The sequence below is a fragment of the Acomys russatus genome, chromosome 4, assembly GCF_903995435.1.
Source record: "Acomys russatus chromosome 4, mAcoRus1.1, whole genome shotgun sequence".
In the NCBI taxonomy this organism is placed as follows: domain Eukaryota; kingdom Metazoa; phylum Chordata; class Mammalia; order Rodentia; family Muridae; genus Acomys; species Acomys russatus.
Window position 1 is genome coordinate 5292195 of NC_067140.1, and position 25046 is coordinate 5317240.

General features: G+C 44.6%; 1 protein-coding gene across 2 annotated transcripts in view; it reads right to left on the reverse strand.

Annotated features, from left to right (window-relative positions):
• LOC127187581 (ubiquinol-cytochrome-c reductase complex assembly factor 1) overlaps positions 1-23576 on the reverse strand; it is an 88658-nt gene extending 65082 nt beyond the window's left edge. The window contains exons 1-5 of one of the 2 annotated variants that reach the window (XM_051143607.1): positions 23429-23576; positions 15936-16040; positions 9348-9443; positions 8018-8125; positions 283-355 (exon numbers count right to left, since the gene is read on the reverse strand). In XM_051143607.1, coding sequence (XP_050999564.1) covers positions 283-355; positions 8018-8125; positions 9348-9443; positions 15936-16040; positions 23429-23452 — 406 coding nt within the window. In that variant the 5' untranslated portion in view covers positions 23453-23576. Of the gene's footprint in view, positions 1-282; positions 356-8017; positions 8126-9347; positions 9444-15935; positions 16041-23384 lie in introns of both variants that reach the window. The other variant, XM_051143608.1, reaches the window with a different exon arrangement.
• Between the last annotated feature and the right edge of the window lie 1470 nt (positions 23577-25046).

A 25046-nucleotide genomic window follows, 5' to 3' on the forward strand; every position in this document is an offset into this window, starting at 1 on the left:
TGGCCTGTGCTTTAACCCCAGCAATGGGGAGGCAGAGACAGGAGAGGAGGATCACGGGAGCTCACTAGACATCAAGAGAAACCTAACTGGTGAGCTCCAGGCCAGTGAAGGACCCTGTCTCAAAGGATAATGCCAAGGTGGACCTCCGGCCTATACTTGCATGAATAAACACACACACCATACACATACAAAACAAATGTTTTAAAAAACAAAACAAAACTTAAAACCCACAGTCACAAAACAGTAGATCATTTCCTTTCGGAGCAATCAAGAGTCACTTACTCAGAAAGAATTCCTCAAAGTCAGTTTTCTCCACACAGCTTGTGTACATGCGTAGGGCTGCGATCTTAATCTTCTAGACAAAAAAAATAAATAAAACCAAACTCAAGACGTGACCAAGAAGATGTTCTGACGTCATTAGATATGGACTGCAGATCTCATATTTCTTCAGTTAGAAGGAGGAGCATAAACCTATCTGAGATCAATTTATTTTGTTTTGTTTTTGAGACAAGACCTCATGTAGCCCATGTTGGCTGGAAACTGGCTTGTAACTCAACTCAAATTCTCCATTTTTAACTCCGGCTTTAACAGTAAAAAATTTAAAACCCCAGAAATTCTTTACTCTTTCCTCAGAGGTCCTACTAATTAGCCTATGATTGGGGGAGGGGGGGCGGGGGAAGGAATGGGGCCGCTGCATGTCCTTTCTGCAGACTCACAGAACCTGTGTGCACAAACAAAATTCTCTAATAAACACAAAATACTTTTCACTATGCCTCCAAGTATTAAATGTGAAGTATTTAGTATACAGCATTAAATTTCTTGCAAAGGACCAGCACCCACAGGAAGGCTCACAAGGCTCTGTATTTCCAGCCCCAGGAGATCTGACATCCTCTTCCGCCCTCCCGGGGCAACGGACACTCATGTGACGCACATACTGCACTGACGTGCTGTATTTTATGTATCATCACTCTATCCTAAGACCAAATCTAAAAATTAAAAATCAATTCTTAAAGAGTTGAGCTGATTTGCAGAACAAGCCAGTAATACATGAACAGGTGCATCAGTGACCTTCCAAGGTGAATAGACCAGTGCATCAGCAAACGGCTTGTACATGTTTCTTCTTTTTAAAATGACAGGGCAAGCTGAACAGAGGCCCTGCCTGTCATCTCAGCACTCAGGGTCAAAGCCAGTCCGCACTGCAGGTTTCAGGGCAGTCTGAACTACAGTGCAGGACTCTATCTCAAAAACAAACAACAAAAAGAAAAGAAGAAAACAAAACAAAACAAAACAACTTTAAATGGGGGGTGGGGGGGTGAGCTTAGCAATTAAAAGCACTGGTTGCTTGCTATTACACAGGATCCACTTCCCAGCACCCACATGGCAGCTCACAATCACCTGTTAACTCCAGTTCCAGGGGATCCAATCCCTCTTCTGGCCTCCACAGGCACCAGGCATGCACACATACACAGGCATACATATACACAGATGAAATACTTTTTTTTTTTTTTTAAAGATTTATTTATTTAATGTATGAATGTGATGTACACCCACAGGCCAGAAGAGGGCATCAGATCTCATTATAGATGGTTGTGAGCCACCATGTGGTTGCTGGGAATTGAACTCAGGACTGTTGGAATAGCAGCCGGTGCTCTTAACCACTGAGCCATCGCTCCAGCCCCCACAGATGAAATTACTTTTATACCTAACAAAAATAAATAACTGAAACAAAAGCTATATATATAATAAACAAGTAGGCGTCCAGCATGTGGAGGGCAGAGATGGATCAGAAGTTCAAGCTAGAACCACATGAGACCCTATCTCAAAATAAATAAAGAAAAATAAATAGAACTCATCAAGAGTAAAGGAGTATAACTCACTACAGTAAGAGAGATGTATACAGAAAGGCAAAGTTGAACACAACACTGGCAAATCGGTGTGGTTCGCTGAAGAGGGGATGAGGGAGGAAGAGCTGCCTGTCTGTTGCAACTTGGTCTGGAGCTGCTGTTAATTGCTTGTCCCCTGCGATCTTTACTGCTCTAGGACCAAATGCTCGCACACACCAAGTGATGCTGTGTAACCTTGCCTCCAAATTACTCCTGACTGGCCTACACCTGGCTTGGGCAGGAGAGAGGTGGACAGAGCTAATGTTTGCGGGCTTGGGAGAACAGAAGGATCATGGGAGAGAGGGAAGAGAGAAGGAGGAAGGAGAAAGCAGGTTGCCATGGGTTAGCGAGAGAAGCTGGCTCTGAGGATCGGCGTAATGGAGAGGAACAGCCCCACTTGGAGCATGTGCAAGTGTTTATGGGATTTTAACTGAAACAGAAAAGATAGTTTAAGGGGACAGTCTCTGCCCAGTTCCAGTGTACAGGCATATGAAAAACGTAACAGCTTTCTGTGTCTTTTATTTATATAATAGCAGGAGAAATAATAACTGCCATCATAATTATATGCAATCAATAGTAAATATTAATAGCCATCCTACAATACTTGTCAATCTTTAAGAACTCTGATTCAGCCAGGCATGATCCCAGGAGGCAGAGGTAAGCAGATCTCTCTGAGTTTGGGGCCAGCCTGGGCTACATAGTGAATTTGAACAAGTTTATCCATGGAACAGAGTGGACTTCAGAAGGCATGGAGCTACACATCACCAGGCTAATGGCAGCCTTCTCCTGATCCTGTTGACTCCAGCAGGCCTTCTCCTATCCTGGAGGAGGTGAAACTTTAGGTTCAGTCAACACTGAGTACCACAATCCTGCCATGGAGCTACAGGCTATGGCTAAAAGATAAATAAAATGGACAAAACCTCCTGGCCTGGCTGAGCGTATGGCCCAGGTTACCTATTGACTTATCTATAATTTTAACTTGATTCCCTGCTCCCCAGTGCTTGTAGTTCCTTCAGGTTCCTCTATATGAACTCCTCTTAGCTATAATCACTCTGCCCCAGGAAAGGCGGACTTGTCTCCAAGGCCTGGAACTCCAAATATATCCATGGAAAAGCATCCATTACAAGCAAGGACTACTTGACTAGAAAATACTCCCATGACAAGCTTTCACTACAAATAATAACTACCTGACCCGATCGCCAGCATCTTTATACAGTGCTCAGTCCGTGGCAATCAGGGACATTTTATAGTTCTTTCCTTTTTCTGTAGCAAAGCCAAGCCTTTATTCTTGGGTGAGCCACTTTCCTGGACACAGCTCTAAAGCAAGTCTCTGAGGACCATCATGCTGGGACTGGAAATAACAACTGGAAAGAACCTCTTTGGGAGCCATGCATTAATGTGAGTGAAGGAAGGAGGCGGCCTAAGTTTCCAGTCAGTCAATACAGGCTGTTCCGGTCCTCGGAGACCTCATGTTTATATCACTCTCACTTTGGGAGGCTTCTCCATGCCACTTGTCGATGACAGGAACACCTAGGCCTGCTCTCCCACACACTGGGACATGTGTCTTGTCCTACAAGACGAGAAGTGGACGGAGTAACTGCCTTGTACTAATGGCTGTGTGAGCGCTGCACAGGGATTTTTATTTTATTTTACTTTTGTCACTTAAGCCTCCTATTCTTTGCTGGAATTTATAAACATTCTTGACTTGTGGTCAACAATCTGGGCCCCTGTTCAAACAAGAGCACCCAAATGCTAGGCGGTGGTGGCGCACGCCTTTAATCCCAGCACTCAGGAGGCAGAGGCAGGTGGATGTCTGTGAGTTCGAGGCCAGCCTGGTCTACAAAGTGAGTCCAGGACAGCCAAGGCTACACAGAGAAACCCTGTCTCAAAAACAAACAAGCAAGCAAACAAGAGCGCCCTTGCCAGGCTACCTATCCTGCGGGAGGGCGCTCACTACGCACTCTGGGTGCTGCGAACAGCAGCTCTTCATTCACGTGTTGTTCATTTGTCCCTGATACTAAGAGAGCTCATGGTGTCTTCTCTTTTCTACACGAAGCCTTGGTTTTCTTTCAATAATTCTTTTCTTTTTGGGGAGCGGGGGAGTGGCTAGGGCTTTACTAAGTCCCCCTAGCTGGCCTAAAACTAGCTATGTAGACCAGGCTGGCCTCAAACTCACAGAGATCTGCCTGTCTCTGCCCACCAAGTACGAGGATTAAAGGCGTGCGCCACCATGCATGGTTTTCTTCAGCCATTCTTTAGTTCTTACATAATGCTGCTATGTAAACATAAGGGGGAAAGTGACTTCAGAGCTAGGCATGGGGGGCCTCATCGACCATTACTCCAACACTTGAGAGTCAGAAGTAGACAGATCTTTGTGAATTTGTGTCCAGTGAGGGCTATAAAGAGACCCTGTCTCAAATAAAACAAAATAATAAAACAAACAAAAATTCTTATTTCAAGATGCTCAAATAAGTAAGGAAAAGATACATTTAAAATCCATGGTAGGGGGTTGGAGAGATGGCTCAGAGGTTAAGCACACTGACTGCTCTTCCAGAGGTCCTGAGTTCAAGTCCCAGCAACCACATGGTGGCTCACAACCACCTGTGAGCCTGGCCTGATGTACGTGCAGACAGAGCACTGTATACATAATAATAAATAAATCTTACCAAAAATCCATGGTAGACTGATTGCCTAGCATAAGAAAGTTCCCAAGCTAGATCCTAACAGCAATAAAGTCTAATATGATTCTATAGGAATCTATACATGAAAACGTAAGAGCAAAAATAGAGAAAAGGTAGGATATAAGCATCAATACACAAATACACATTTTGCTCTCTAACCAAATACATGTGAAAATACAAATAAAGAATCTTGCCCATGCAAGTGTCTGGCCACAAATCCTGAGTTGACAGTGCTGCAAGGGGCCGCTCTATAAACCTTTCAAAATGGAAATTCAGAACTACATTTTCCCATCAACATCATACCAGAATGCCATACTATGATATTTTTTTTTTTTTTTTTTGAGACAGGGTTTCTCTGTGTAGCCTTGGCTGTCCTGGACTCACTATATAGACCAGGCTGGCCTCGAACTCACAGAGATCCACCTGCCTCTGCCTCGCAAGTGTTGAGATTAAAGGCATGCGCCACCACGCCCAGCTCCACACTGTGATATCTTGATGTGACAGATTTTAAAATGAAGACTACAAAAACTGCCACATCAAAGCTGGGCAGTGGTAGTGCACACCTTTAATCCCAGCACTCCAGAAGCAGAGGCAGGCGGATCGCTGTGAGCCCGAGGCCAGCCTGGTCCACAAAGTGAGTCCAAGACAGCCAAGGCTTCACAGAGAAACCTTGTCTTGAAAAAGCCGAAAAATAAAATATCTGCCACATGAGAAAATATTTTTAATGCAAATATTTAGTTGAAGTCACAAAGGGAATCAAGAAAAAGCAGAGGCTAACCTCAGCACGAAGAGTGAGTATTCTCCCACTGGTTTCACAATCCTTCAAATGATGGCTAATTTGACCCCTGGCATCACTTAAAAGCAACAACAAAAACTCAAAACCTATAAGTCTAGACAAAGCATATGGAAGCAACCAGTGGAATCCAGTCACTAAGACACGAATAAAAGAGTTACTTTTCCCATCTATTCTTTCTTTGTTTCCATTTCCTCCTCCTCCTCCTCTTCCTCTTCCTCCTCCTCCTCCTCCTCCTCCTTCTTCTTCTTCTTCTTTTTTGGTTGGGAGTGGGAGGTAGGCTGATGAGTTAGCACATGCCTTTAAGCCAAGCATTTGGGAGGCAGAGGGAGGTGAATCTCTGTGAGTTTGAGACCAGCCTTGTCTAGAACTTGCAGAGATTCATTTAGGATTAAAATTTTGCATTACAAATGGCATAATCACAATTTTCTTTTTAAGTGGAGGGAAGGATCAGCAGGACAGCCCAGAGAATACAGGGGCTTGCTATCGAACTTGAACATGTGAGTTCAATCCCCAGGACCACATGGTGGAAGGTGAGAACAGAGTCCCTTATGTCCTCCACACACCCTCCACTGCATGCATGTGCCTACACACACACACACACACACACAGAGACAATTTTACAAATTGTAAGTGAGCCAGGAGTGGAAGTGCACACCTTTAATCCCAGCACTCAGGAAGCACAAGCAGGAAAATCTCCAAATTCGAAGCCAGCCTGGTCTACCGAGTTCTAGGACAGCCAGGGCTGCCTCAAAACAAAACAAAACAAAACAAAACAAACCATAAACTGAAGGAAAAAAAAAGAAAGAAAGAAAGAGGCCCTGTCTCAAAAGGAAAAGAAAAAACAAAAAAAAACTAATTAAAATTTAAAACAAGGAGAAAAGTCTGGTTAGTAATCAAATATAACAACAATTTATCAATTGTCAAGACTTTTGCACACACACTTAAAACTTTTATGAAAACAACTATTTCCTTGATGATTTAGAAGAGACTACAGGGTCTCTTAGTGTATACTTGAAAGCCATTGTCAACACAGTGTACCATCAATGCTGACTTTTCAGAACTTGTGTACAGGAGATTTCAGACAGACACCTGTCCTTGCTGCCATGAGGACTGCTGGGAAAATAAACTAAGCTAAGAAAGCAAAAGTAGCCAGGCATGTGCATGTGACGTGCCTGTAATTCAAGGGGCGCACGTTGTGAAGTGGGAAGGGGCGGAATAATCAGAAGTTCAAGACCAGCCTTGGCTACAGTGAGTTCGACGGTTCACATGAAAGCTTGCTCAAAGAAACAAAAAACAAAAGCAGAGTATATTGTAACACTGAAAATCTAACTTGAATTCATCTTGTTAAAGGAATATATCTGGCTAGACATGGTGGAACACTTCTTCAATCCCAGCCCTCAGCAGGCACAACTCTGTGAGTTCAAGGCCAGCCTGGTCTACAAGCAAGTTCCATTCTGGCCCAGCCAACGCCACGAAGTGAGACCCTGTCTCAAGTAACAAAACACCAGAGGTGTGTGGCACTTTCCTCGAAAATCTCCCCTGGTGCTTTGTATTCACTTGTGCTGACTGATAACTTTTAAATTATCGGGGTAAGTCCAGCATCTTAACAACCCTGGAAGGCATTAAAAGACACTCCTCTATAATGAAACAGGAAAATGGCCATACTAGGGGAGACCACAGCTCGAGTAAGAAGCAGGTCAGTGCTGTGCTGGGAGGACAGAGGTTCATATAGAACCTTCTGAATAATAGACAATGTAGGAGACCACCACAGCTGACTAGAGATGACCAGCTAGCTAGGAAATAGCCCTTCACAATATGGTTTTTATTATTAATTTTTATTTTATATGCATTGGTGTTCTGCCTGTTTGGTGTTTGTGTCAGATCCCCTGGAAGTGGAGTTATAGACAGTTATGAGCTGCCATGTGGGTGCTGGGACTTAAGCCCAAGTCCTCTGGAAAAATAGGTCCTGTTAGCCACTGAGCCATCTCACCAGCCCTCATAATACGTGCTATGGCAAGTCGAGGGTTCAATTATTTATTTATTTATTTATTTGTTTGTTTATTTATTTATTTTATTTTGGTTTTTTTGAGACAGGGTTTCTCTATGTAGCCTTAGCTGTCCTAGACTCACTTTGTACACCAGGATAGCCTTGAATTCATAACGATCCGCCAGCCTCTGCCTCTGAGTGCTGGGATTAAAGGCATGTGCCACCATGGCCGGTGAGATCAATTTTTCAGAAATGCTTATTTATAAAATTTTAAAGACAGTCACTAGAATGGCCTATTAAAAATCAATGATGAAAACAAATTGACCAGGGAGCAATGTCTCCTGAGGAACACAGCCCACGGGAACAGCTGGCGGGAACAGCTGGCCCGTCTGTCCCTTTAAACTCATCTCCATGCTGTCATTGTTGTGCAAAGAAGCAAAGGCCTGAAAACTTCACCTCACACCCTGCCAGCTCCTGGGGACACGAGCAAAGCATCAGGCTGATGGGGTACACCTTGGTCTTATCTACCTCATAAATTTAAATGGAGGGCAGAGGGATGCATTCTGAGGGAATTCTCAAACTAATGTATGAATTTCACAGTCCAGAAGCTTTAAAACAAAATCTATGAGCAACAGTAAGAACAGACCCAAAGGAATGTAAAACGCTTTACCCATTTACTGTATTTCAATGGCCCAGTGAATCCCATGGCTTCTATGATCTTCGTGAAGGGACCAACCTTCTCCTCAACAGGCTGCGGGAAATCCTGGGTAGTAGGGAGCTACTTAACCAAAAGGAAAGAAATCAAAATTAGTTACAAGAAATTTTCTAAACAGAATGCTTTCATTTATTCGTTCTAAGGACATTTTTATTGCTTAGGTCTCTTTTCACTTTGAGTTCTTTTCTGCCTGACCTCTTGATTTCCTTTCTTTTCTTTCTTTTTTTTTTTTTTTTTTTTTTTTTTTCCCCGAGTCAGGGTTTCTCTGTGTAGCCTTGGCCATCCTAGACTTGCTTTGTAGACCAGGCTGGCCTCGAACTCACAGTGATCCGCCTGCCTCTGCCTCCCGAGTGCTGGGATTAAAGGCGTGCGCCACCACGCCCGGCTAAGACTTTCTTATTGGGCGAATAATCTACTTTTCTTTGGAGAGGTGTTAGAACAGGTTTTCCTGGGCTTTGCCCCCTTCCTCTCTCCTTCCTCTCCCCCCTCCTCTTTTTTCTCACTTTTCCCTGTCCCTTCCACTCACCCTCTCCTCCCCGCCCTTTGCCCTTCTCTTACATTTCCCTCTCTCCCCCTTCCTTTCCCTCTTAGTTTTTATTTTATGTGTAATGAATGTTTTGGCCTGCACATATGCTTGTGCACCATGTGTGAGCCTGGTGCCCTCAGAGGCCGGAAGAAGGCACCATATTCCCTATAAGCAGTTGCTAGCTGCTCTGGGGGTGCTGGGAACTCAACCCAGGTCCTCTGGAAGAGCAGCAAGTGTGGTTAGCCACTGAGCCACCTCACCCTTTTCCATGTCACGTGTACTCTAACACCTCAGGGCTGCTCTTTCCTGACTGTGGGATCACAGGTGCATGGTGGTGGAGGTGGCTGTGTCTTGCTTTATAATCTGGAAGGTGTCTGTTAGAAACTGTTTCAGATGTGTTTGCACCCTGAGGGCTCAGAAGTCCTGGTTTGATCCCTAGCACTGCAGTAAAACAGAACAGAGCACTCAAAGCAAACAAACAACCAAGTCCCCCAAATCATTAAAAAGAAATCAAGAGGAGCTGGTTTTTAACTTGTACAAAATCTATTAAAAAAATTGTTTACCTCAAAAAAAAATTGTTTACCTCTAAAATACTTTCTAGACAAGAGCCTACAGTGGAAGAAACTCAGATATAAGCTCAGATGACACAGGTTCACATCCTCAGTCAGTTTGTCTCTTACCACCTCTGTACCTTGGGTAAAGCCTGAACGTCACCATCTACACTCACTTAAGGCAGTCGACAGCAGAGAACACGCTCACCTTACTTGTGGTGTGGTACTTCCTACTCTGTGGTGCATCAGGTCCAACAATGTGTTCTGATCCCACACAGATTTGAGACTGACTCATCTGGGGCAACTGGAGGAAGAACAGACAGATCTAAGCAGCACTGAACATGACTCAGCAAAGTGAATACACCTGGAGCTGCTCTGGCTGGTCCACCCCGACCTTGCTTAGCCTAGCTTCTGGTAAGGGATCATCAGGAGGACCCAAAATCAGCAACCAGCATGGTGTCTACATGGCAGGTGTTCAGTAAATAGCCATTAAATCTGTGAAGCTGGATGTGGTGGCTCATACCTGTGACCTCTGAAAGGCTGAGGCAGGAGGATTGCTGTGAGTTCAGTACCAGCCCAGAGAATACCGTGAGACTGTCCCAAAGAACAAAATTAAATAATAATTATTATTATTATTGAAAAAATAAAAGGATTCAACCCTAGAAATACATTAGACCAAATCTGAGTCTAATCAGAGAAATAAAATTATAATAGGAAAGAGAACTGTAATACGTTTCCATGTAGCCGGGCCTGATGGTGCATGCCTGTAATTCCAGCGGATCTCTGTGAGTTTGAGGCCAGCCTGGTCTACAAAGTGAGTTCCAGGACAGCCAGGACTACACAGAGAAATCCTGTCTCGAAAAACCAAAATAAACAAGTAAACTTGGGTGGGACTGGAGAGATGGCTCATCGGTTAAGAGAACAGGCTGCTCTTCCAGAGAACCCAGGTTCAATTCCCTGCAACCACATGGTGGCTCACAACCGTCTGTAAGTTCTAGAAGATCTAACACCCTCACACAGACACACATGCAGATAAAACACCAATGATTATCAAATAAAATAAATTTTAAAATAAAACAAGGAAAACAAACAAACCCTGCTTCTGCCGCCTAAAATCTCAGTAGCTACTGACACCTTGCTGCACTTTGGTTATGGTGAGGCCCGAATGGGAAAAGTATGGAAAGTGCATCCCCAAAACAGGTACTCATTAAGTAAACGAGGTCACAGTCACCACCAGATCACAAGTGCCTTCCTTTCATAGTCACACTGCCTTTGGCAACAATGTGGCAGTACATAGCCGATTATGGTCATGTGCCAGGGCTACGCTAAATGCTTTACATAGATTTTCTTCTTTAATCCACTCTACAGTTCTATTCAGTTAGTATTAATATAATCAAGGATACAGTTTGAAAAAATAAATTTCTAAAGAGAAAACTACATATAAGCTCTATAAGAGTAAAAATAAAAATAGCCATTAAGAGACAGTAAATTAAGGTACAATCACTCGCAAAAATAGAAAAGTGCGGACCAAACCCAGGGCGTTGTACTTGTAGGCCAAACCATTCTGCCCTGGACAAAATTTTCAAAATCTGAGATTTGAATTGAGGTCTTGCGAAGCTGCCCACCCTGTGCTACAACATGCCATTGATGGCTGTCTTTATTTTTTATTTATTTTTAGAAAGGGTCTCATGTGTGCCAGACTAGCCTCAAAGTCACTAGGTAGCTGAGATTACATTTGTTGTTGTTGTTGCTGCTGCTGCTGTTGTTGTTGTCGTGAGACAGGGCCTCACCATGTGCCTCTGGATGTCCTGCCCTTGAACTCACAGAGATCCCCCTGCCTCTGTCTGCCTCCTGAGTCCTGAGTCCTGAGGCCGCCACATCCGCCTATACTGTTATTTTTAATATGGTTTTAGGTTCATAGCAAAACTGAGCAGAAAGCACAGGGTACCCATATACATTTTCCTCCTTTTCCACACATACTCTCTCCCTCTGCCTGCATCCCACCCCAGAGCGTACTTTATTTATTACAACGACCTACTTTGACTGTCACCATCTGCTCAAAGTCCACAATCTATACTAACAACTAACATGAAAAGCACAACACTGTTTAATTTTAAAAATATAAGTAAAATTACGAACAAAATCATGAACACGTGTGGGTAAATCTAGGGAGCCACACAGAAATGAAAGGGTTCTTCGGTTAAACTGGAATTGTGGGTAGCAGACGAGGAGTGAAGCTCAGTAGCAGACCGCTGCCTAACATGGCCAGGCCTTGGGTTTGCCCTCCTGTACCACAGCAGGACCAGGGAGGAGGGCAGAGGGAAAGGAGGGAAGGGAAGAACGAATTATGGGTAAGTTTGAGAACTCAATGTCCAAATTCTCAGTAATGTTTTAATTGCCTTTACAGCTAAAAGGGGCGGGGGGAGGGGGCGGGAGAAGCAGGGCATGGTGGTATATGTCTTTACTCCAGGCACTCGAGAGACAGAGAGGCAGGTGGATCTCTGAGTTTGAGGCCAGCCTGGTCTACATGCATAGCAAGTAATAGTGAGGACATTGTCTCAAAAGAAAAGAAAAGAAAAGGGAAATAAAAAAAAAAGATGGGAGGGAGTAGAGGGTTAATCCTTCAATTCTGGTTTATTCCAAAGAGAGAAGGGATAAATAGAATTAACAATGATTTTCCTGTTTTATTTTAATAAAGGAAAAATAGTTTCTCATTGTGGAATAGTACTATTTGTATTTCTTTCCAAACAAGGATATAAAAGATTAGTCAGAACTCCTCTGCAGTCCCAGGGACACTTGGGCTTTAATTCTCAAGTACCAAGCAGGCTTTGTGAACTACAGACTAAACACAGAGCACCTCCCATGACGTCACGTACATCAGCGTAATGGCCCATCTGAACACAAAGCCCTTACACTGCCTCAAAGAATGTGGAGGGTGGAGCCTGAGCAAGCGCTGGGCTGCCCCAGCAGTGTGGTTAGACATCCTTCTCCATCCCCAGAGCTCCACAGTGGTCAATGGATTCCTTCAACCTACTTTACTGAACTGCTGAAGAATCTGTGCAGTGCCGGGAACAGCACCTTCCTAATGCCCTGCACATCCACAGACATACATGTACTTTTCAGACCATCCTTCCTGCCTTCACTTCCTTCAAAAGCGACCTTGGAACACCTCAATGTTTTACCTTTCAAACTAAAGAGATAATAATAAACAAAATTGCCCAGAATAATGGAATATTACTTTTTCTTTTTTTCTTTCTTTCTTTTTTGGTTTTTCGAGTCAGGGTTTCTCTATGCAATCTTGGCTGCCCTGAACTCACTCTGTAGACCAGGCTAGCCTCGAACTCACAGGGACCCACCTGCCTCTGCCTCCCGAGTGCTGGGATTAAAGGCATGTGCCACCACACCGGGCTGGAATATTACTTTTTCAAAGAGGCCTTCTCTGCCAGGCAGTAATGGCACAGCCCTTTAATCCTAGCACTCAAGATGCAGAGGCAGGCAGATCTCTGTGAGTTCAAGGCCAGCCTGACCAGGACAGCCAGAGCTATATAATGAGACTCTAGCTCATAAATAAATAAATAAAGTGAGTGAGTGAATGAATGAAAAGGATGTAAGATTTCACACAACAGGAGCAAGCGGGCTCAGCAGGCAGAGGCCCTTGCACTCAAACCTGAAAACCTGAATTCAATCAAGATCCCACAAGGTGGCAAGAGTGAACTCCTGAGAGCCGCCCTCTCACTTTCCCATAACTGTGGCACATGTACACCTGCACTCACACACACAGAACAAAGTGAAAACTAAAAAGCAATTCCACAGTTATTTCCCATTTCCAAAAAGCCTTAGGGCTGGGGCTGCTTGGCTAGCTATGTAGGAAGCCCTGGGCTCTGTCCTCAGCATCAGTCACGCAAGGCTGGCGTAGTGGTGCAGGGCTATAAAGGCGGGAGTCAGAGACGGAGGCAGGCACAACAACAGTTCAAGGTCATCCTCACCTATATGATGAGTCCAAGACCAGCCTGGGACACATGAGTCAACAAATAAATCATGAGTAAGTAAAACAACAACAACCAAAACGGTCTGGAAAACGAGAGGCCTCCATGCTTGGGGGGTGCAGTGGGGCAGACACAGGCTCAGGCAGCTCTGAATGCTGTGGGTACGTGTGTCTCACAGTTGAGCAAAAATGTAAGCTCCACCAGGGAACAGCCCACTTAAGACTCCTTTATTCTCTGCCCCAGTGCTCAGCGCCATTCTGGGCATGGAATCAGTACTCAATAAAAACTAGGTAGATTTTTTTTTTCTTCTACTTTGTTCAAAGAGAAGGACAGCCTGGCAAAGGTCCAGAAACGAACCACAGCATGATCAAAGGGAGGAATAAAAGGTCCTAGTGGAAAGGTTAAAATGAACTCAAGTTGTTTAGCTTGGAGAAAAGGCAACTGAAGAATTAAGGAGTAACTTAGAATAACACTGAGGCTGGAAGACGCTACAGAGGTCTCCTGGTCCAACTTTTTCACATCATAGATGAGGAAGCAAAGAACCAAGGGAGAGGTTGCAACTTGGTGAAGGTAGCTTAGGCAATTTTTTATTTTTTTTAATTTTCGCTCTGTAGTGAGACTAAAATTCATAAATAGTAATAAAAATAGCAGTTACAAAGCTGGGTGTGGTGTCACACGTCTCTAATCCCAGCACTGCAGAGGCAGAGGCAGGCGGAGCTCTGAGATGAGGGTTGGCCTGGTCTATAAAGTAAGGGCCCGTCTCAGTAAATAAACCCTCAGTCAATAAATGTAGGAGAAGCCACAGAAAGAGGAAACCAATCCAAGCAATAATGCTGTAATGATTATTGGAGTCAAACACCATCAAGAGGATTATTACATAATCTAGCAATCTAATTTGAACACACATCCAAGTCTCAGAGAGATCTTTGCACACCCATGTGCACTTCAACATTATTCACAACAAGAAGCAGAAGCTACCCAAACAGCCAGTGAATCCATGGATAAGGAAAATATGGTACATAACGGACTGGAGGCCAGCCCGCACAAGATGAAATCCTGTTCCTTACTACTGTATGAATAAACCTTAAAAAAATCTTAAGTAAAGTAAACGAGCCAAAGAGTACTTGACTACACTTCTATGTGATAATTAGGGTACTCAAACTCCCTATTAAAAATATGGAAAAAGTATACTGGGCATGGTGGCATTATCCCTTTGATCCTAGTACCAGGAGGCAGAAGGCAGGCAGATCTCTGAATTCAAGGCTAGCCTGGTCTACAGAGCTAGATCTTGGACAGCCAAGACTATATAGAGAAAAGCCATCTCAAAAAAAAAAAAGAAGAAAGAGAAAAAAAATATGCTAAGAAACATAATGCCAAAAAAGGAAATAACAGCCAGGCATGGTGGCACATGCCTTTAATCCCAGCACTCGGGAGGCAGAGACACAGGCAGATCTCTATGAGTTTGAGGCCAGCCTGGTCTACAAAGCAAGTTCAGGACAGCCAAGATAACATAGAGAAACACTGTCTTGAAAAACAAAAACAAACAAACAAAAATTTACAAGTTCAATAACAAAGAGTATTTTTGTTTAGTTGGTTTTGGTTTTGTTCCCCCTACCCCCCCCACCCCCCACCCCCGCAAGACAGGGTTTCTCTGTGTAGCCTTGGCTATCCTGGACTGCTTTGTAGATCAGGCTGGCCTTGAACTTACGAAGACCCGCCTGCCTCTGCCTGGGATTAAAGGCATGCACCACCACGCCAGCTAACAAAAACTATCTAAACAACATAAATAATGCCTGTTTTAGGAAATAAAAAGCCACCAGAATATATAATTCTATGCATATTTGGTATTTGTTAAGGTACTTAACTATTTTTATTTCCTTTTTTTCCAGTCTCCCATGCATGCAAGAAACTGAGCCATACCCCAGCCCTGTCAGGGTACTTAAGGGAGAAATTAATATACACACATTTCCATAAAGAATGGAAGAGACCCAGCAGAGATGAAAATATTGACATTTTCAGATTTGAAGTAACAGGTGATTTTTATTTCCTTTATTACTAAAGTATTATATGACTAAGCCAGGCAGTGGTAGTGGCGCACACCTTTAATCCCAGCACTCAGGAGACAGAGGCTGGTGGATGCCTGAGTTAGAGGCCAGCCTGATCTACAGAGAAACCCCATCTTGAAAAACAAAAAACAGGGCTGGAGAGATGGCTCAGAGGTTAAGGACACTGACTGCTCCTCCAGAGGTCCTGAGCTCAATTCCCAGCAACCACATGGTGGCTCACAACCATCTATAATGTGATCTGATGCCTTCTGGCCTTCAAGTGTACATGCAGACAGAGCACTGTATACTTAATAATAAATAAATCTTTTTTTAAAAAGTGTTATATGACTGACAAAATAATTAAGAAACTAAAACCCTTTAAAGAGCCCGAGGTTCAAGGCATCACAACAAACCATATGGTCAATGGAACTAAGGCCTTAAATAACTGTATCCTGGATTTTATGTTCATAAAAAGAAAAAAATATTTTGTCACCCAAGGAAAAGTAGCACATAGTAATTTCAAAAAGAAAACTGAGAAGTTAACTAAGATGAATATCTGGAAAAAGTCCCTGACAGTAAAAACCATCAGACTGTGACGTGGTATCCTAGGCTGAGCTCCACTGCTGGGGATTTAGAAGCAACGCCCTGGACACCATAGTGAACAGACCACAGAGACTCAGAGTGGTCTCCTGGGCCTTCTCCATCCACAGTGTGGTTTGCACATAAATAATAGGGTCTCATACCAACTGAAAGAACAAAATTTACCTGGGATGTGCTGACAGGAGTCCTGCCCCACTGTCTTTGGGCAAAAGATACTGATACCAGTTGGCTGCATATTGGAACCCACTGGGAGATGCTAGTCTGGTTCCTCTAGAAAGAGAAAAACATTATCAGGAATCTTTATCAGAGTACATATGTAGAAAGCAGAGTGTACCACTGACATGGCGAAACAGTATGAATTACACATTTGACCAGGGTGGTAGCACACTCCTTTAATCCCTGTATTTGGGAGACAGGAGTGATGGGTTTCTACAAATTTAAGGCCACCCTGGGCTACATAATGAGACTTTGTTTCCAAGGGGTTGAGGGAGAAGAAATAAATATTTAGCCTTGGAGTCTGGCTCCTGGAAAGAGTTCCTAAACCCCCTGGCCTTCAGATAAGACTGTTTTGTCCTTTGTAACAACCGCTTTCAATCTCCTGAGCTATGCTAATGACTCTGAGGACAGACTGGCTGGGTAAAGGAACCAACCACTTAATCAGCTCAATTGCCAGAGTGCCACTGAGTAACCTAGGTGTGCTGTTACCACCCTGCTTGTACAGAGAAATATACACGTGTATCAACAACCTGACAATGTCACAGAGTTAATAAATGGCAGACTTAGGAGCAATACTGGAACCCAGGTAGCTTATTGCGGGCCAGTAAGATGGCTCAGTGGGGAGAGAGATGACGCAAGGTTGAACCTCAGATCCCACAAGGTGGCAGGAGAGACCAGCTCCCAAGACCAGACACACGTATGACACTACGTGTGTAAGTACTCTTAAGTACCACGTGTGTCTGCACACACACACACACACACACACACACACACATACACACACACTTAAAAAAAAAAAAAAGCAGAGTGTGGAAAGTCCTTGGAGTCAGAAAGCACTGAGTCCACTCTTGGCTCCTCTAGTCAAAACCACATGAAATACCACACTCTCTGAGGTCTGGTTGCCTCTTCTATAAATTAAAGATAGACCCCACTGCCACAACTGCACCTTGTGTTACTAAGCCGCACCCAACCCCCACTTCCTGGAGGGCAGGAGAGTCGGGGTGAGCTGGAGAAAGTCCTAAGAATCTTAAATCTTCAGGTGCTTTTTTTAAGTGTTCCATAAGCTCATAGGCTATGTTCTAAGAGGCCATTCACAGAGCCATACACAGATGAGGAAAGGAAGCCAGCTGGGCAATGGTGACACGCATCTCTGGTCGGTTCTCTAAAGGGAGGCTGAGGCAGAAGGATTGCGGGTTCCAGGGAAGCCTAAGCTACACAAAGAGACCTCCTTTCAAACAAATTGGGGGAAAATGCTTTATTTGAACTAAAGTTTGAGCTGTTGAAGTAGTTTCCAAATGAGAGATGGCTGCTGGTGTTTTGTTTTATTAAAAATGATCATTTTGGGGCCGGAGAGATGGTTCACCAGTGATGAGCACCAGCTGCTCTTATAGAAGACCCAGGTTCAAGTCTCAGTACCCACCTTGTGCCTCATAACCATCCTTAATTCTAGTTTGAGGGGATCCAGTGATCTCTTCTGGCCTCTGTGAGCACTAGGCACACACATGGTGCCCACACACACACGTGTGTGCATGTGTGTGTTTATCTATACATACATACATGCAAGCAAAGCACCCATATATTCAACATCAAATAAATATTAAACAAAACAGCCAGGCGTGGTGGCGCACCCCTTTAATCCCAGCACTCAGGAGACAGAGGCAAAGGGATCACTGTGAGTTCGAGGCCAGCCTGGTCTACAAAGCGGGTCCAGGACAGCCAAGGCTACACGGAGAGATCCTGTCTCGAAAAAAAAAAATTAAGAAAGAAAAACAAATATTAAACAAAACAAAACATGGCTGGAGAGATGCCGTAGCAGTTAAGAACACTGACTGCTCTCCCAGAGGTCCTGAGTTCAACTCCCAGCAACCACATGGTGGCTCACAACCATCTATACTGGGATCTGATGCCCTCTTCTGGCCTGCAGGTGTACATGCAGATAGAGCACTCGTGTACATAAAATAAACATATATTTAAGGCGGGTGTGGTGGCACACGCCTTTGATCCCAGCACTTGGGAGGCAGAGGCAGTCAAATCCCTGAGTTCCAGGCCAGCCTAGTCTACAAAGCAAGAAGGCAAAGGCTACACAGAGAAACTCTGTCTGGAACACCCGCACCCCCAAAAAAGATACATCATAATCAAACTGTCAAAAGACAAAGAAAAAAGTGGCGTTGACAGCAACAAGAGAGAATATATTATACACAAGGCCCCTCCCTAACACTGCGTTGATTTATGCTCAGAAACTGTAGCAGCCAAAAAAGACATGAGAAAAAAACCTTGAAAAGTTAAATGAGAAAGACTCATAGGCCAGGCATGTTGGGACACAACCTGTAAAGCGCACTCAGGTGCCTGAGGAAGGATGAGCAGTATCAAGTTTGAGGCTTGTCTAGGTTGCAGTAGGACCCTGCCTCAAAAAGGGGGGGGGGGGGTCACCAATAATAAAACCCGGCAAAACTATCATTCAAGAAATGGAAGGTAAAACAAAAACTTAAACCAGATAAACAAAAGCTGGGAGAATGAGAGACAGCAAACACAGCCTACAAAAAAAAGACTCCTCCTTCAGAATGAAAGGAAAGGATGCTAGGTGTGCTGGACAGATGGCTCGGGAGTTAAAAGCACTTGTTGCTCTTGAAGAAAACCTGGGTTCAGTTCCCATTGTCCACATGGCAACTCATGGCTCACTGTAATTCTGACCATGCATGTGGTGTGTACACACACACACACACACACACATATATACATACAGGCAAAATCCTCATGAAACCATAAGATAATAAAAAGATATGCTAGGGCTGGAGAGATGGCTCAGAGGGTAAGAGCACTGGCTGCCCTTCCAAAGGTCCTGAGTTCAATTCCCAGCAAGCACATGGTGGCTCACAACCATCTGTAATGAGATCTGGTGCCCTCTGTACACGCAGGCAGAACACTGTATACACAATAAATAAATCCTTTAAAAAAAATAAAAAAATAAAAAGGTATGCTAGATAATTTAAATTTACATGAGGAAATAAAATATACTGGTTAACTACTTAAGTAATTAGATTTTTTTTTTTTTTTTTTTTTTTTTTTTTTTTAGGTCTCTGGGGTTGCCAGGGGGCACTTCAAGACAAGGTTTCTCTGTGCAGCCCTGGCTGTCCTAGAACTCACTTTGTAGACCAGGCTGGCCTCGATCTCACAGACCTACCTGCCTCTGCCCCTGGAGTGACGGGATTAAAGGCATGAACACCACCACTTGACTGTAGGTCTCAATTTTTTAGTTTAAAATATGATAAAAGACGATTATAACCCTTCCATACGCATATTAAAAAGCTGTGATCTGAATGGCAGTAGCATCATGAAAGAGGAGACAGAGCTATATAGAAGCATGGTTCCTTATATCTCTAAAGTCAAATTGATATCAACTCAAACCAAGTTGTAATAAATTAGGGTGCTAATAACATCTCCAGTATAATCACAAAAACTATGCTCCTCCACCCTATCCGCAAATACTAAAAAACCTTTACCATGGGCTAGGTCTTATATAGCTCAATGGCAGTGCATCTGCCATCACCACCAGGTATTTAAGGCCAGCTTCTGCTACACAGAGTTCAAGGCCAGCCTCTGCTACATAGAGAGTTCAAGGCCAGCCTCTGCTACACAGAGTTCAAGGCCAGCCTCTGCTACAAAAACAAAAAACAAAAAAAAATCAAAACAAAAGAAACAAAAAACAAAAAAACACCAAACAGGTAAAGCATAATGTTTTTTAATCCCAGCAATTAGAAGGCAGAGGCAGGCAGATCTCTGTAACTTTGAGGCCAGTCTGGTCTACATAATGAGTTTCAGGACAGGCAGGGCAATGTAGAGAGACCCCATTTTAAAAAAAGAAAAGAAGAAAAAAAAAAAAAAAACACAGGAAGATCAACACAAGTTCAAGGCCAGAACGAGCTACAAAGCGAGACCTCATTTCACACTCAAAAAACCAAACACCTTGGTCATTTCTCCAAAGATATACAAATGACCAAGTTAGAAGCACAACACTGATAGTCGCTAGGGAAATGCATATTAAAAGCACATATTGCTTCCCACCCATTACATTGACTGGCATCCAAAACCAAAACAAACAAAAATTAAGCTGTAGAGAAACAGAAAGTGTTTGCACGCTGGTGGTATACATGTAAAACGGCACATCAGCTGCCCAGCTCCCAGCTCACGACCCATGTGACTCCAGCCCCAGTGGAGCCCACAGGCCACGCACTCATTTGTGGTGTGTCTGTGCCATGCACGCACACGCTTAAAACCGGGCGTGGTGGCGCACGCCTTTAATCCCAGCACTTGGGAGGCAGAGGCAGGCGGAACTCTGTGAGTTCGAGGCCAGCCTGGTCTACAAAGTGAGTCCAGGACGGCCAAGGCTACACAGAGAAACCCTGTCTTTAAAAACCAAAAAAACCAAAACAAAACAAAAAACAAATGAATGAACAGCTGGAGGTGGTGGTACGCCCACCTTTAATCCCAGCACTTGGAAGGCAGACACAGGCGGATCTCTATGAGTTCAAAGCTAGCCTAGTCTACTGAGTGAGCTCCTGGACAGCCAGGGATACACCAAGAAACCCTTTCTGGAAAAACCAAACCTTAACTACAGGGATGTAATGCTGTTGGTACAGTACTTCTATGCACAAAGCCCTGGGTTCCAGTCCTCCCACCACATAAGCCAGATATGGTGGCGCACAGTACTCCCAGCACTGAAGAGGTGAAGGAGGATCAGAAGTTCAAGTTCAAGTCCAGCCAGGGACACCGGAGACACAGTCTCAAAAGAGGAGGAAATCATCATCACCAGAGAAACATAGATTTTATTATTGATTCTCTGACCAAACCTAAAAAGCTACTGATTTTATAAATCTGAGGTCAGATTTCCTTCCTTCTTTTTTTGGTTTTTTGAGACAGGGTTTCTCTATGCAGCTTTGGCTGTCCTGGAATTTGCCTTATCGACCAGGCTAGCCTTGAACTCAGGGATCCAAGTTATTTATGTGTGTGGGTGTGCACGCGCCCAGACAGACACACACACACACACACACACACACACACACACACACACACACTGAACGAGGAGCTCAAATGGCAACTTGCAAGAGTTCCCTCCTCCACTGTGGATCCTCGGGATGAAATTCAGGTCATCTGGCTCCCTTTTCCCAGTGACTCATCTTTGGGAAATCTGGGAGAATTTTCATAGCTTTATCAAGTTACAATACATAAGACACCGAATGTGAAAGAAATTTTCATGCATTTTTGTACCAAGAGATAAAACAGGAAATAGAAATATAGGCCCAACTACTAGAAAGTAGATGAGAGGTGTTTTTTATTTTGCTTTGTTGGGTTTTTGTTGCCTTTCGAGACAGTATTTCTCTGTGTAGCCTTGGCTGTCCTGGACTCTGTAGACCAGGCTGGTCTCGAGCTCACAGCGATCCACCTGCCTCTGCTTCCTGAGTGCTGGGATTAAAAGTGTGTGCCAAGCCGGGTGTGGTGGCGCACGCCTTTAATCCCAGCACTTGGGAGGCAGAGGCAGGCGGATCGTTGTGAGTTCGAGGCCAGCCTGGTCTACAAAGTGAGTCCAGGATGCCCAAGGCTACACAGAGAAACCCTGTCTCGAAAAACCAAAAAAAAAAAAAAACAAAATGCCATTTAGCCGGGCGTGGTGGCGCACGCCTTTAATCCCAGCACTCGGGAGGCAGAGGCAGGTGGATCACTGTGAGTTCGAGGCCAGCCTGGTCTACCAAGTTGAGTCCAGGATGGCCAAGGCTACACAGAGAAACCCTGTCTCAAAAAAAAAAAAAAAACAAAACAAAACAAAACAAAAGTGTGTGCCACCACGCCTGGCTGAGAGGTGGTTTTTATGGATGCTACCAGCAAAGAAAAAATAAAGCTGTAATAATCCCTATGCTCGGGAACAAGAAATTTAAGAGAGCTGTCCGCTAATCCCTAAGTCTCTAGCTCATATGTTGTTTGTCTTCTGTTTCCGCAAAGTATCTGCCTTAAAAAATAATTTAGGGGGGGGCTGGAGAGATGGCTCAGAGGTTAAGAGCACTGTCTGTTCTTCTGAAGGTACTGAGTTCAATTCCCCAGTAACCACATGATGGCTCATAGTAATCTACAATGAGATGTGGTACCCTCTTCTGGCGGGCAGGCACACATGCAAGCAGAATATGTATAAATAATAAATAAATATTTTTTAAAAATAATTTAGGGTTCAGCATTAAATTCCTTATCTAGCATGCATGAGGCCCTGGGTTTAACCCTCACCACACACACACACACACACACACACACACACACACACACACACACAAACACACACGTTCACACATAAATAATTTACAACAGGCCAGCTGCCATTTCTCCAGCTGTCCTGGGATCTTAATTCCACTTCTGCCTTGGTTAGCACCTGTAATTACTTCAGCAATTGAAGCCTTCTCGGGGTAACAGGAACAGGCCTCAAACAAAACTTCCTGAGTAGCAATTGAGGGTTTCTTGACTTTGCGAGGGTGGCAAGGAACGTTAAGTAGAGTGTAGTGGGCCACACATAAAATGATTAAACACACGGAAGATAACAATTCAAAAGATAGCCAAAAACAGTGCTCTTGACGGAGTTTTGTAAACACCTGATTAAAATTACAAGATGTCTCATCCCTTGGTGACTAGGAGCCTGATCCGCTCTGTCATTTTCCTAACCCTTCCCTAAAGTCAAGAGTGACCCTGGAGAGGATTTAAGGCCAAATCTCAAGTGGACCTAGACAGAGCTACCCTCACCCCTCACGGATTAGAAAAAAAGTCTAGACGTCTTCCCGTCTTCCCTCCTTCCCTCCTTCCCTCCTTCCTTCCCTCCCTCCCTCCCTTCACTCAACAAGTGTTAGGTTGTGCCAAATACTACAATACTACGCTGGGCAAAGTGACAGCCACAGGACCATTTCTCCTGAAGCTTATGCTCCGATAACTTCTGCACTTTACTGAACTATACAAGTAGAAATTCATTTTAAAATCTCTAAAACAAACTAAAAGAACCTCCGAATCCAAGGGGACTGCGAGAAGACAAATGTCCTCGTTTTTTCCCATGAACCTGGGACCCTCGGTGTCTTACTCAAGGTCACATTGTTACAGACATGAACTAGACTCTACCCCCCCCCCAGTACCCCCACCCCGACCCCCGACTCCAGTCAGTGCCCCACGTGCTCCTGTCCCAGAGAGAGATCCTCATCACATAAAGATCCGAGGTCACTGCCCTCTTAAGTGGAGTAGCCAAGGCCAAGTGAGGGGTAAGAAGTGGGAAGCTGCCTCAGTTTCCCTGTGGAAAGGCCACCACGCAACCGAACTACGGCACAGGCTCCCCCACTTTTCCCCTGCCCCTCCCGCCCCGCCCTCTCCAAGCCCAACCTGAAGACGCGCGTGCGTGTATAGAAAAGTATCCCTGCACTCACAAGGACTCGCACCAGCAACGCCATGTTCCTCCACAATCATTTCCGGGTGAAGGGTGGGCTTCCGGAATCCCGATCGTCACCCCACCCCCTCAGGACGCTGTCCTCTTGCTCTCGGTAGTCGGGCTCCGGCGGCGCAGGCGTAAATGTCGCAGTGCGAACCCGCGCTTTTCCCGCCGTGGATCTGAATGAGGTTCCAGGGCGCACAATTCCTCGCCGGTCTTCCGTCCCTGCTGCGCGTCACAAGGCTCACGTTCTTCCCTTACATCGCCTCCTGGGCCCGGCCTGACACACCCCGCTCACACTTCGGCAACCGCTTGGCAGCCATTCCTTTCCTGACTTTAACCCCCAGGAGACTGAAAGGACGGGACTGAAAGGAACAGGACTTCTGATGTCCCAGTAGTTAAAACAGAGCCAGAGAAGAGCATAGTCCAGGAGTGGCTGTCACACGCTGACCTGCGACGCCTGGTAGAAGAGGGGCTTGTGGCTTGTGCCTGGCTAATGAGAGCATCTTTAAATATTGATAGGAAAGAATTAACAAATGAACAGCCGGGCGTGGTGGCACTCGGAAGGCAGAGGCGGGTGGACCCTTGAGTTCGAGGCCAGGCTGGTCTACAGAGCATGTTCCAGGGCAGCCGGGGCTACACAGAGAAATCTTGTCTCGAAAAACAAAACGAAACAGTTAGTAATTGAGGAGCCGGAAGGATGAAAAGAGTTGCCAGTGGGGATGGGAGAAGACATTGCCACTTCAGGGACTGACCAGGAAGTTGAAGCACTTTCTGTCCCCGCAGACAATAAAGACCCACTGAACCTTCAGCATGTCCCGAACACTAGACAGGTATGGGTAACTCTGTGGAGCTCATGAGCTGGTGGGGCAAGTACGGGTAGGTCTGGGTAGACAGCTCATTAAAAAACAACAACATAAAAAGGAACCAATAAATAGCAAATACAAACAATATGGGCAGATATTTAGCCAGCTAGCCAGTTAAAGCCTAACTGAGGAACTGATATGTAAGATGGGATCCTTCCCTCCCTCCCTCCCTCCCTCCCTCCCTCCTTCCCTGTCTTTTAAAATCTGGTGTAGCCCAGACTGACTTTAGGCTCTATGCAGCTGAGGCTGGCCTTGCAGGCCTGAGACACTATGCCTCTCAATTTTCTTTTTGGCTTTTTTTTTTTTTTTTTTTTTTTTTTTTTGGTTGGTTGGTTTTGTTTTTTGAGACAGGTCTTCTCTGTGTAGCTTTGACAGTCGTCTTGCTTTGTAGACCAGGCTAGCCTCACCGAGATCCACCTGGCTCTGCCTCCCGAGTGCTGGGATTAAAGGCGTGCACCAGCATGCCCAACCTTGAGCAGATTTTACTGTGCAGCAGCGGTGACTGGCCTGGAACTCACTGAGAACCAACTACCTCTGCCCCCAGCTGCTACCAAACCTGCAAAAATTCTGTATATTTATGAAGTTTGTGGGTTTTTTTTTTTTTAATGTTTACACGTGGAATGACCAAATTAAGCTTGTGACAGAGCAAGACAGTGCAAAGGTTCCTCCGTCTTGTATTCTTGCTGAGGCCATTTCAAGTTAAACTAGAATTTGATCTCCTTAATGAAGAATCCAGTGGTACCCAGCTCT